The sequence below is a fragment of the Camelus bactrianus genome, chromosome 19 (assembly GCF_048773025.1).
Source record: "Camelus bactrianus isolate YW-2024 breed Bactrian camel chromosome 19, ASM4877302v1, whole genome shotgun sequence".
In the NCBI taxonomy this organism is placed as follows: domain Eukaryota; kingdom Metazoa; phylum Chordata; class Mammalia; order Artiodactyla; family Camelidae; genus Camelus; species Camelus bactrianus.
The window spans coordinates 3,432,211-3,446,076 of NC_133557.1; the positions used below are offsets into that span (position 1 = coordinate 3,432,211).

Genomic DNA, 13,866 nt, shown 5'->3' on the forward strand with positions numbered 1-13,866 from the left:
TTTGCTCACCTGGGCTTCTGCTCATGGGGTAAAGCAAAAAGTCAAATTGGGAACAGCTGTGTGGCCAATTCTCTGCTCCAAAACAAAGTGGCCCACTCTTGCCCCGAACCATGGCAGAGATGCCCCAACTTGGACGTTTTTTGGTTGATGATACATAAAGTCCTTCCTTTCTTTGTGAAAAACAGAATCCTCTTCTGATGTACCTTCTTAGAAAGCCTATTAAGAATTTTAGTCTCAAGAAGAACAAAGGAAGACATTTACATGATTGCACCTAAATGTAGAAGAAAAGGCATATGTGAACCACTTAAAAATAAGATAACCACTTAAAAATGGAAATAAACAAAAAAACTTTTCTGAGGTATTTCTGGAAGGACACTAGTTAAATATTTAACAGTACCATGTGTATAGACAAATACATAAGAAATTTAAAACAGCATGTAAATATAATAATAATCCGCGTTCAGGGGAAGCCATCCTAAATACACTTCAAGAAATGTAAAATAATAACCAAATCACTTTTTACCTCCAAAAAATGAATCTTGCCTGCCATTTGAATTTTGCTACGTATGTCTTAAAAGGCATGTTACAACATGTGTAATTACAATTACAACCAGATTTATGTCAAATGCCTTTTGTTATAGAAATTTTCGCTGACTTCTGTTCTTAGCACAAGGTTGGATTTTGTGTTCCGTGATGCATTAAAGAACGTCTCTTATGATGCTGTGGGTTCAAGGAAAGGAAGTCTCTTGAATATGCTGTGGCCAGTGGGCACTGACGGGCCACTGGAGGAGCCTGGGATGGCCTGCAGGAGGGCTCTGTCACGCTGTCTCCAGTAGAGTGTCCAGCATGTACATGCACCCTCCCTTTCATTTCCACATTTAGGTGACAGTGTCTTAGATGCAGCATTCCCCAGTCACGTTAGCAAAACTGAAAGTGTTTCAATAAATGTCCCCAGTAGGACAAAGGGTATTACAGGTTATCAAGTCTATGGTGCTCTGGTGCCCAGGAACAGGGGATGCAGCCACTAAAAGACGCTTTTGTTTCCTGGTTGGACCACGATACTAATGACAGTGTTGCAAAAATGCGGTTTCGTGCTCAGAGTTATGCTCTGATAAAGTCCATGTGCCCTTTCCAAGCGGCCAATTACCTTTTTTTGCTGATCTATCCATCCAAGAACAGCAGAAGTTGTAAAAGAAAAATATAAAACTACCAGGCATATTTATAAAACAAATTATACTTTGAGCACAAAAGTTGAAAATGGAATTCATGTTCCTGAAATGGACTTTTTGAGCCAAAGATAATCAGGAGAGTAAATAGTGGCCAGGTGGCAGGCTTGCTGTCAGGTGGTTTTAAAATCTACCTACAAGGTTGCTTTTCTACATAAACAGGAATGTCCTTGTAAACTCTCCCCTACATGCTTGTGATGGTTAATATTATGTGTCAGCTTGACTGGGCCAAGGGACGTCCAGATAGCTGGTAAAGATTATTTCTGGGTATGTCTTTGAGGCTGTTTCTGGAAGAGATTAGCATTTGGATTGGTGAATTGAATATAGCCCTCCCCAGCATGGGTGGTTGGATGGCCCAAGTAGAACAAAAAGACAAAAGAGGGGTGAATTCACTCTCTCCCTTGCCCTAGGCGAGACTTCTGTCTTCTCCTGCCCTTGGACGTTGTTGCTCTTTGTTCTTCCCTTTTCAAACTCAGACCCGGACTTAATACCATCAGCCCCTGATTCTCAGGACTGACAGAACTGGACTGAATTACATCACTCGCTTTCCTGGTTCTCCAGCTTGAGAACTCTAATACAGCGCTTATCTCTTAAGCTGAGCACGTGTGAGCTGAAAGACATTTTAGAGAGGCTAGAAACAGGCAGCGTTAGTTTATGTCCATCTCTCATATGTGGCTTCCTGAAATGTCTCCACTGCTCATTCAACTGTAAATGTGAAATTCACCAATCAAAGAGCGATTTCTTTCCCAAGCTCCATGCCACTCTCAGTGGATATGGCTACCACAGAATTAGGTAGGTTTTGCCAATATTCAAAAACTTTAGCAAGTAATGTGGAACAGCAGAAACAGGGGTCAAAGGGCCCAAGATTAGAAATCTACTCATGATTCGAACACCTTGCTGAACACTCATTCTGTATGAACTGCTGTTTCTCAGGCAGATGAGATTCTAAACAGGCTGTCTCCATTTGGAAGACCAAGTTGTCACCTGGTCTGTTTCCCAAAAGATAGCTGCTTCTTCAGTCATTTGTGAACGTCTACTCTAGATAATTTAAAAATGATGGGTGGTAGCCCTCTTCTTTTCTCTGCCACTCATATAAATCTTTTTTGAAGGACGATTTTTTGAAGTCTTATTTGAATATATTCTAATACACATTAATTTTAGCAAGGGTTTGTTTTCAGTTGGTTTAAAAATATCTTAGGAAAGAAATATACCACACATGGTTTACTAAAAAGGTATAAAAATCCAGTGGTTCCCTGATTTACCGTGTGGTAACTCCAAGTATGTGCTTTGAGGTTCTGAGTCTCTAGCTTTGCCAGTTTCTTACCTCTGAGCTACTGTTTTCTCTTCTGTAAAATGGGGGTATGATAATAACACCTCTTGTGCAGAAGCAGTAACATAGCAGGACTGAGACTGCATGTCTTAGAGAAGCCAATTTGCAAAGTTGGCCCTTGCTGGCATCTGAGAACTTGGATTTGGAGAGGGTTTCCAATGGCTTACTGCAACCAAACTGTTCATGCAAACAAGATGGTTTATACTGAACCCCTGCTTTCCTTCTGAAGTTGGAAATTTTGGCATGGGCCAGGCAGAGGTGCCTATGTGATGGGTATCAAATAAAATCCTCAGGTACTGAGTCTTTAACAAGCTTCTCTGGGAAACAACACTTCCAACACGTTGTCACAATTTAGAGCTAGAGGAATTAATCACATCCTTTTTGAGTCCATTGGAAGAGGATCCCTGGGAACTTGCTCCTGGTTCCCTCCAGATTTTGTCCATGTGCCTTTTCCCTTGGCTGCTTTTGCTTTGTATCCTTTCACTGTAATAAATCACAGCCGAGTCTTATGACACTATGCTGAGTCCTGTGAGTTCTAGCAAATCAAACCTAGGGGTGGTCTTGGGGACCCCAGCATGGGGTTACTGTGAGTTTTAAGTGAGATCAGTCACATTCAACATTTAGCACTTTGCCAGGCACAGACCAAGCATGGACTCATCGGAGAAAAGAAACCACTTCCCAAGCAGACCTGGATGTAAGGAGGGTCCCCTACCATGTGTCCCTCACCTGAGCTTGGCATTCCTCATTGCTGTCAGAGGAATGGCCACCACTCCTGGGACGTCACCATACATCATGGGGGTTCTCTCTCTGCCTTCAGTTAAGTGTGAGCTTCACAGGAACACTGCTTTAGGATTTAGAAAGTCTTAATTTTCCTTTTAAGTTGTTTCCTCTTTACCTCAAACTTACTAGACATGCAGAACTGCCTTGATTACCATTTAAATTACAGTTGCGTAGTATCACAGGATGCAGTGTAGGCAAATTAATTCAGCTGCGGGTTTCCTCTCCACAACTGTCTTATTTTAAAACAAGATTAGTACAGTTCATTGATATTTTCCTTTTTTATATCCTCACTTGAATGGCATAGCAACCACCGAGAAATTCACAAGCAGGAAGGGAATCGTAGGACATGTCTATTCTGGTTCTAAAAATATTTGATCTAATATTCTCAGTGCTTATTCAGGAGTGTATACATGGAAAAAGAACTCTTCTCAAATGATTTGTTTTCCTAAAACAATTGCCACCTTGTTTTATTTTTTGATGACCATAAAGTTTATTAAAATGTTAAGTGGACTCAGCCAACACATGACCAAATATTTTCAAATGTATTTTTATTTTTATAGGATAACAGAGAGATGGTATGTAGAGTCACTTACTTCTTTGGAATAATTTCCTGGCCACTGAACATGTTCTAGGCCCTTGACCAGCCAGACAGTAGCATCACAATCAAGACTCCTCTGAGTCATGGCCATCGTTAAAAAAAGTCCACGAATCATAAATGCTGGAGAGACAGTATGGAGAACAGGGAACCCTCTCCTATAATGCTTGTGAGAATGTACTTTGGTGCAGCCATTATAACAGTATGGAGATTCCTTTAAAAACTAAACATAGACCTACCATATGATCCAGCAATCCCACACCTGGGCATACATCCAGAGGGAACTCTAATTTGAAAGGATACATGCACCCTGGTGTTCATATTAGGACTATTTACAGGGCTATTTCCAAGACATGGAAGCACCTAAATGTCCATTGACAGATGACTGGATAAAGAAGATGTGGTGTGTATGTGTGTGTGCATATATATATACACATACACACATACACAATGGAACACTACTCAGCCATAAAAAAGAATGAAATAATGCCATTTGCAGCAACATGGATGGACATAGAGAATATCATACTAAATAAAGTAAATCAGGAAGAGAAAGACAAATACCATATGACATCATTTATATGTGGAATCTAAAAAAATGACACAAATGAGCTTATTTACAAAACAGAATCAGACTCACAGACATGGAAAACAAACTCATGGTAACCAGGGGTGAAGGAGAGGATGAAGGGATAAATTGGGAGTTCAGGATTTGCAGATACACACTACTATATATAAAATAGATCAAAAATCAGTTTATACTATATAGCACAGGAAGCTATATTCAATATCTTATAATAGCCTATAATGAAAAAGAATATGAAAAGGAATATATATATATATATATATATATATATATATATATATAACTGAATCACTTTGCTGTACACCAGAAATTAACACAACATTGTAAATTGACTATACTGCAATAAAAACAGACTTTGAAAAAAGACTCCTCTGAGTGTACACAATTATATAACAGCTAATATAGTTATTCAGATTGGACATTGTTACTTGAGACTTTGAAGCAGCTAAAATAGAGGAAAATGAAGATGCAAGTTATGAGATAATAATCAGCTTTTCTGTGCAACAATCTACTCCAGAATGTAATGGCTTAACACAACAGCCATGTATTTGTGGTTGGCACTTTGGGTCCAGCTCAGCTGGGGGTTCTTCTGCTGGTTCTGAGTGGGCTTGCTTAGTGGGCAACTGCTGGTCAGCCCGGCAGCTCTGCTTCCAGGGCTAGTTGTTGACTGGGCTGATGGGCTGATGGGCTGGTGGGTGACAGGGTACGCTGTCTGTCATTCCCCAGCCTTATTCTCATGCTGGCTGCTGGTTCCAAGAGCAGCAATAGGGCAAGCCCCAAAGGGCAAGCACGTTTCATGCTTGTGTTATGGTTTCTATTGTCCCACTGGCCACAGTAGGTTATATATCCAGGTCCAGAGTGAGTGGTAGGGACTCACCCAAGGGCATGGACACTGGGAGACCTGAAACACTGGGGACTGTTTCTGTGACAGTCTACTACAGCTGGGTTCCTTTAATTCTTTATACTTTGGCTTAGATGCTCTGAAATGTTTGAAATCAATTGATCTATATTTATTAACCTAATTATAGTAAGGTGCTTAAAGAATAAAAAAATGTAATTATGCTTTTCATGAGAGATAGCATATCAAGGTCTTTTTGAGCCTTTATCATCTTTCTTTAGCTTTTCATTATTACCTTACTGAGTTTCCTAAATTAGTCTGAAGTAACCACCCGGATGGATGGGGAAATGGGTTCTGATAAAGGCTGGGGAGTTAGTGCTGGGAAAAGTCTGAGCCCTGTCGAGAGAATACGTAGGCAGTGCTGCGGTCTGACTGTGTCTGTCCAAAATTTGTATGTTGAAATCCCAACCCCCAAGGCGATGGCATTAGGAAGAGGGGCCTTGAAATGAAACACTTTCTTCCATCCACAGGCCCTTAGTCAAAGCAGGTCACATGGTCAAATCCAAGCTCAGTGTGTCAGGAAACTATACTCCATATGGCAAGTGCAAGGAGAGAATGAAAAGTTTGGAATGACATTATCTAATCTGCAGACCCTGAAAATACAAATTCCATCTTTCCCAGCTGATAGGTAGAGGAATAATGGAAAAGATATAACTATAAATGAACTGCTCATTTTCCTATGTCTTCTGCTGGCGAGATCTAACAACTCCTCTTTTCTTTTTGCGTGTCTCAGGTTTTTGCATCATGTTTGGGAAGAAAAAGAAAAAGATTGAAATATCCGGCCCGTCCAACTTTGAACACAGGGTTCACACGGGGTTTGATCCACAAGAGCAGAAATTTACCGGCCTCCCCCAGCAGTGGCACAGCCTGTTAGCAGACACGGCCAACAGGCCGAAGCCCATGGTGGACCCTTCATGCATCACTCCCATCCAGCTGGCTCCCATGAAGGTACGGTGAGGATGCTCTTTTGAGTTGGCTGAGGGAGTGTGCTTTCTTTTAATGAGGTGCACCATCTTTACGGGCGAGCTACAAAATGCCTAAATCATGTACTGGTTTTTAAATACCTACAGATTATCCAAAATTATTCTTCAACCATTGTCATGTTCACCCCTTATTGTAAATGGCAACCCATGAAAAATAACCTCAGCTTTCAGATGTGAGTGTTTTCTAAATCAGACACATACAATGCAATCACAAAATAGGACATTTTAATTTCTGTTTTAAATTGTGTTTGCTAGTCTTTACACTAAAGAATATCTTCCCCACCCCTCTGATAAATATTGACAATAACCTCTGAAGAGACTTTTTTTTCTTTTTTTCTTTTTTTTTTTTCGCAGGGAGGTAATTAGGTTCATTTATTTATTTATTTTTAGAGGAGGTGCTAGGAACTGAACCCAGGACCCTGTGCATTCTAGGCATGTGCTCTACAACTTGAGTTATATCCTCCCCCGCCAAGGAGATGTTATATTAAACATCCTTGTGTTTTTGCATTTGCCCTCAGAATCTTTAAACTTGTGTCGAATTAGTAATAACATATTTTTAGCAATAATAAGTGATTCATGTATGGTTACACGCATACATGCATACATATGATCAAATATATATTTATATTTATAAGTACATACTTATATATATATAAAATTTTACATATGTGTGTGTATATATATAGAGAACTATATACACACATATATATAGAACTATATATATAGTACTCATAGTCTAAAAGAGAGCTATTGCAAATAAAATGAATCATTTGAGTCCTAGAATAGGATATAATTTACCTTAAATGGCTAGAAGATTTTTGGCGTGGGATTTTTTTTTAAATGCTTCAATAAAAATTTTTTAGAATAATCATCTGACATACTTTAAGGTGTTATACAAATAGCAAATAACAATAACTTTAACAAAACAAAATTAATTTTATTCAACTAAGAAAAAGTATAAAATTCTTGTCTGTCGAATATTTTTTTTAGTGACACGGTAAACACTATAAATTATTGGGTTCCCTGCTTCCTGAGCATCTGGAGTATCCCTGAATACAATCAAATAATGTAACTATAAAATGTTATTATTAAACTGTTAATTGTATGAGGGAAAAATGTAGACTTCATCATAGCAAAGATGACTGCTAGCTTTGGTTTGGCAAGGAATGTTCATCAAAATAATTGCATTAAAAAGGAAATCAGATCCAGTAAATTTCAGGGATGTCAAGAGACTACAAGGAAAATCCAGCCATTGCAGTTTCCTTCTGCACCTCAGAATGATAAGAATTCCCTGGACCACCAAGTGATGGCCCAAAAGCTCCCTATGGCAGTTGAGCATCATTGAAGCTTATCACCATGTATCCAGTAGGTCAGGGTCTATCCTTGCTCCTTATATTAGTAGGCATCTGAGCTATGTAACTACCTTATTTTGTATTAACGTGCATACTGAGTACACTGGGTTTAAATGAAAGGTCAAACAATAGTGGATACATTTTTGAAGGGTGTAAAGGGAAGGAACCTAGTTGATAAATTACAAGAAATGCTTATAGTAGGTCACCTGCGCTGAGCAGGCTAGAATTCTGATCCCCTCATTTACACACGGTCTTGGTCATTCTGTTCTCGTATTGAACGTGTGGGTCTGTTCTGCCCAGAGATCGATACAGAGTGTTCTAATCCTGCATCTTGTGAATTTGGTGTTCTGATAAGATTTTGAAACTTTTCCGGCCAACTAAATTGTAAAATACTCAGAAGGTGGATATTTGAGAAGATAAATCCTTAGGGATAAAAAGGAACGTCTCGTTTTAAACAGGTATTGATTGATACTTAATAGAAACTGACCAATTAACCAACTCTACTGGCTAATATTAGGCAATATTCTACTATTGAACACGATTTTCTCCCCCCCCAAAAAAAGACTAATGCCTTACTAATGACCAAATAATAGGATGGACCTTATCTAAAATGAACATGGGATTGGAAAGAATTTGCTTTTTAGTTGTATTTTTTTTCTCATATTCCAAGTTTTTATAAAACCCAGAAAATGGAATGTACAGTGTGCCCAGAAGAGTTATCTGCTATTGACCATCATGGCAAAGGAAACATGCCCACATGAAATGAGGGCTATTTTCTTGTTCTTGAGTACAGTTATCATTGGATGTGGAACATTCTGGAAGGAAGCAGACTGAGTGTAACATCCTAGCTAAAGGCTCAGAATGTGCTGTCTTATTAGGGAGTGCATTTATCATTGGGTGAGGACAGAGTAACATTTATTTCACCATGGTTTTCACTTGTCCAGGTCCTAGCAGGTCTTGGTTGACAGTGAGAGAGGACTCTCATCTTAGTGATAATCCACTAGGCGTAGTGGATGCAGGACTTTACAGGACCTTCCAGCTCTTTTCTTCCATCTCCTGGATGGGCCAGCTCATCATCCCTCCCAGACAGAACTTACCAGCCCTCCTGAGAGATGGAGCAGGGATTCCTAACTGCTGAGCTCCTGAGCCCCGTGATTCTCTGACTCACGTCATGGGCTTCCTAGTCCCGATGCCAAGGGTGTGCGTATCCAGTCTGGATGAAATGGGATTGTTTGTTAGAGGCACGTGAATGCTAAAGACGAGACAACTGGAAAATACATCTCAAGTATGAATCCAGTCCTGGATTTCTGCAGATGGGACCTCAGGCACAGCTTTGCCTGTGAGAAAAAAAAATTTAAAAAAATAAAATAAAAACAGACAAGGAGTGACAAAACAAGGGTCAGCTAGGTTGGATTTTCCCCAGAAAGAGTGGAGTTATTTAAATGCTTTTAATTGAAGGACACCCAAGAAATCCAGACTTTAGACTCTTACCAGAGTCCTATCGATGGAACCTCTCTTTCTCCAGATCCTGCATGTGCAGTTGGTGCTGTAGGCACATGTTGGACAATATCAGTGGTCCGAGAGAAACCTGCTGGCCCTACCAGCCTCTTGGAATAAGGAAAATAAAAGGTGCAAGGGGCCAAAGTGTGCCATGAGGTTCAGATGATCTCACTTTGTGGGAAGTTTGGATTTCTCACTTCTCTGGAGAAATCTTCCAAGTCACTTGAGAAGGACAGACTATAAACCATTCAGAATATGTTGCAGAAGTCAGAACAATCTTTGGAATAAGAAGCTATGAATGAATTTTTAGAAAGGGGTGCATAGGCAGAGTTGTGGAGATTTGAAGCTATCTCGGCAAAGTTTTTTTTTTATGTTAACTAGAACTGACAGTTCTAATTTGGTCCAGTTGTCCTTTAAAGTAGACAAAGGAAAGTGAGAGAGACGGCGACATAAAAGCAGTGCTGGAAGGAGTGAATGTGCCTCCCGCGGTGGCCAGGATTGGTCAGTGAGCTTCGGGCAGACTGGTTCCAAATGGAAATTCACCCATGCAACCGACATTCTCTTCTCTGACTGATTAAAGTGTCAGCTGTTCCTATTCAAGCCTTCTTTAGATTGCACGTCACACTCAGAAGGACACACCTCTTATATGTAGATTTATTTAGGTCAGTGTTTCTCAAACTACAGTCCAATGGAATCACGTGGAGGGCTTGATAAAGATTGCTGGGCCCATCCCCAGAGTTCCTGATGGAGCAGGACTGGGATGAAGCCAAAGAATTTGCACTTCTAATAAGTTTCCAGGTGATGCTGATGCTGCTGGTCTGGGGACCACACTTTGATAACCTTGATTTAGGTCATTAAAAATGAATTTGTCCACATAAGGTATTAACACAAGTTTACCTTGGCCAACGTTTCCAAAATCTCAGAAATGTAACCAGGAGCCACAGGTTAGCTCAGATTCGTGTCACAAGTTAAAGTTCATGCACCGAAGCCAAAGGCATGTAGGCAAGGTGGGGGGCGGGGTGGGGAGATCCCTCGAAAACATAAAACATTTGGCAAATATCTTTGAGAAACTCCTCTTTGTATCTAACATCATTTTGTCCACAAGGATGTCATAAGCAATGTTACCAAAATTCCTGCAGAATTAGATACATTTATGTAAAGGGCAGGTTGAATGGTCGCATTCGTTCTTGCCCAGTGGCTCTCAGACTTGAGCTTTCATCAGCACCTCCTGAGGAGCTGGTTACAACTGAGATTCCTGGGGCCCACTCCTGAGACTCTGACTCCGTAGGCCTGTGGGGGGTCCCATGGTTTGCACATCTAACAAGTTCTCAGATGATGCTGGTGCTACTGATGGGTGGAGGGCACACTTTAAGAACCACTGTCTTAGGTGGACTGAAGCTGGAACTTACTAATCACCTGTTGTAACAGCCTAGAAATCATTTTGAAAACTGCTAAAAAAAAAAAATTACAGAGGATCATGTTAAAAATCCTTTGTAGCTTCTATCTAAAGTAAACAAATAGCACATTGTAGTGTTTCAGATTGTTTTCATTTTCAAGTAAGACGATAGAAACAATGTTAATAGTGTTTTTTGACATATTTAAATTTCATTAAATGATGTCATACTCTATATAATATTCTCTAACTTGCTTTTTTTACTTAACATTTTTGAGATAAATTCATTTTCTTCAAATCAATATGAATTTCTTTTTAAAATAATAGCCATTTACAGCTTATCCATTTCTCAATGAAAGGATATTGTCAAGTATTTCCTATTTATAAGTAATATTGTCATGAATATCCTTGTCTATGTCCCCTTGGGCACATGGTGAGAAGTTTTCTTGCACCAGTTCTCAAAGTTTTGTCCAGAACCCCTGGGGGTCCTTCAGACTGTCTCAGGAGGTCTGCAAGATCAAAACTATTTTCATTATAATACTAAAGCATCATTTGCCATTTTCATCCTCATTCTCTGCTAGAAGCTTCCTGTTGTGTGTTAATGTCATTGGTCTGACACCTCATGGATCTGTGCTTTGTGTTCTTGTGTTTTAAACGTTTCTCAGTTTTAGTTTCAAATATAGTAAGTATTAATAAATATAACATAAACCGAAGTCTTTGTAGTCCTCAATAATTATAAGTCGTTCTTGAAACCAGAAAGTTTGAGAACCATTGTCTTAGGGCTGACATCAAATTTGATTATCTGTAGCTTCTACAATGCGCTCTTCATATACTACCCAGAGTTTTTTCTTGTGTTCTTTTTTTTTTTATGAAAACAGAGAGACTTGTCTTCTCCATTTGGCTGGTAATCTTTGGGGTCTACAACTGTCTCATAGATTATTGAAGGCAAAATTTCATCCCTTTTAGTGTCATAGAATTTCATTTCTCTAAGCCAAGGGTTTTGAAGTCATTTAGAATTCCAACATCCTTACTCAGCATTCCCTTTTCTAATGTAGCCTTCTAATCCTTTCTAAAAATCTTCTTTTTATCCTTTCAAGTTTAAAGAATCACAGAGAATATCAAAGCACAACTGACTCTGACTGAGTTTTCTTCATCCTGGCGGTCTTTGGGAGTTTATAATCTTCCGACGCTGAGTTTCCCTCATCCTCATCTCCTACCCCTGATTGTTGCATAAAAACCACTCTATTCACACAAACAGGTAAAATCAAGAGAGGTAAATCCTCAAGTCTGGCCTCCCCATTCTGCAAGACTTCTGCCATTGCTCTGTTTTCTCCCATGTTATAGTTTACGTTGAAGCACATTGAAGAATGAGTCCATCTTCATAACTCTGTAATTCTCCATCTTTTTTCCCTTTTCATGATTCACAACTTTGCATTCAGGATTGAAGGTTTCAGAGCCACATCATCCTGCTTTGTCCTGTTTCCATGGGATTCACCCTTGCCTTGAATATTTTTTTGAAATTTGCTTTCCTAAAATACAGGGCAACTCTCCGTCATTTTTTGGTATGATCTCCCTTTGACCCAAGGCAACGGTTTCTCCCAAGGTTCCTTCTCGTTTCTCCATCACTGATGTCCTCTTCCTCATTAGTCAGAATTCAGTCTCAAGGGACTGTTTCTTTTAGCGCCACCTCCACCTTCTGAGAGTTGTCACCAAGTTCAAACTGTGTATCAGATGGTTGCCAAGCCCTTAACCGAATGAAACTTCCAGTAATTCTGAGAACTGAGAGTTGCCCCAACATGACTTTTCAGGCTCTCATCCCTGATCCATGGGGTGTAACATGGAAGCCTCACACTGACCTTCAGCTGGGCTAGGTGGCTTCTGTCCTTTTATTTTCGTTCTGATATTTCCCTTTGGGTCCCCCCTTAAAGCTCATGGATCCCCCATGATTTTCTTATCTTCTTAAGTCCCTGTGGTTTACCTATTTCTTCTTTTAGATCTGTTTCCGCTGAAATATGATGGTGAGCGTAGAAGCATCTTCCTTACAGCATGAAAGTCAATGCCCTGATGTTCATGCATCTAGGCTTTCAGAAATGGGAAGAGAAGACCTGAGAAGTCAGCACCATGGGATCTAAGGCCAGGATCAGCCAATTACAAACCGCATGGCTTTAGATAAGTCACCTACCTGCTTCTTTGAATAGAAGTTTCCTCGTCTGTAAAATGAAGGTGCTCATGTTTCCCTTGCAAGATTAAATGGCAAAATCCTAACTATCCAAAGGACTTTGATATTTAGAGAATACATTCTACTGTTTGTACTTAGTAACATGAAAAAATTATGGCTCTATTAAGTAACATTTTAGAATACCAGTACCTACTAACTCTTAAATTAATTCCATTGGTCATATTATAGATTTAAATATTAATTAGTCAAAATTTCCCAAATATTTCAAGAAAATCACAGGTGGGTTAGATCAAATTTTCTTGGCTGCTTTAACTATAAGCACATAAAAAAAGTGAAAAAAAAGAGTAAACACATGCATTTGAAAAAAAGTAAATGCAACAGAAACAGTAAAGATACCTAAAATATCATAACGGCGATAAGATATATTTGTACCAATGCTTAACCTCTTATAAAAATACTGATGTTCTGGTTTTGCTTCATTTCCTCATTCTTTCAGTATATATTTTATAATTTCTCAGGTTACTCTGCAATACTTATTTTAAACCTTCCTAGGATTATAAAAGTCCTACCAAACCTGAAAGATAAAAGACACCATCTCAAACAAGCTACTAGGTACTCAGGAAGCAGAATCTAATGTATTGTTGTCACTGCAGGGAATGATGGCAGTGGTGTCATTCTTGCTGTTATTTTCTCAGAGTTTGTGTCCTCCTGTGTACCCAGGGTTGCCAAAACTTGTTAATTCAAAGTCAAGTCTGAGAGCTGTAGCTTTAAAACCTCCAGGATGCAGAACATTCTACATTAAATTCACTCATTCGTTCAACAAGTGTTTGTTGCATGCTCACTCCATGCCAGGCATTGTGCTCGGTGAGGGGGTTGTCCTTGTGGACAGAAAGTGCCAGGTCCCTGCTCTGGGGAGCTGGAATTCTCAAGGGAAAACAAGCGGTGGTCCTTTAAGTAAGCAAACAACACAGCTACAGTAGCAATAAGTTTGATGAAGAAAATAAGATATCCTCCGAAAGTACCTGAGGGTGACTCTATCCAGAG

At 39.5% G+C, this 13,866-nt stretch overlaps 1 protein-coding gene across 2 annotated transcripts in view; it reads left to right on the forward strand.

Moving 5' to 3' along the window:
- PAK5 (p21 (RAC1) activated kinase 5) overlaps nucleotides 1-13,866 on the forward strand; it is a 246,750-nt gene that overhangs the window by 146,643 nt on the left and 86,241 nt on the right. For both annotated transcript variants that reach the window (XM_074346926.1, XM_074346927.1), the window contains one exon: nucleotides 6,149-6,363. In XM_074346926.1, the coding sequence (XP_074203027.1) occupies nucleotides 6,160-6,363 (204 nt within the window). In that variant the 5' untranslated portion in view covers nucleotides 6,149-6,159. The remainder of the gene's footprint in view (nucleotides 1-6,148; nucleotides 6,364-13,866) is intronic.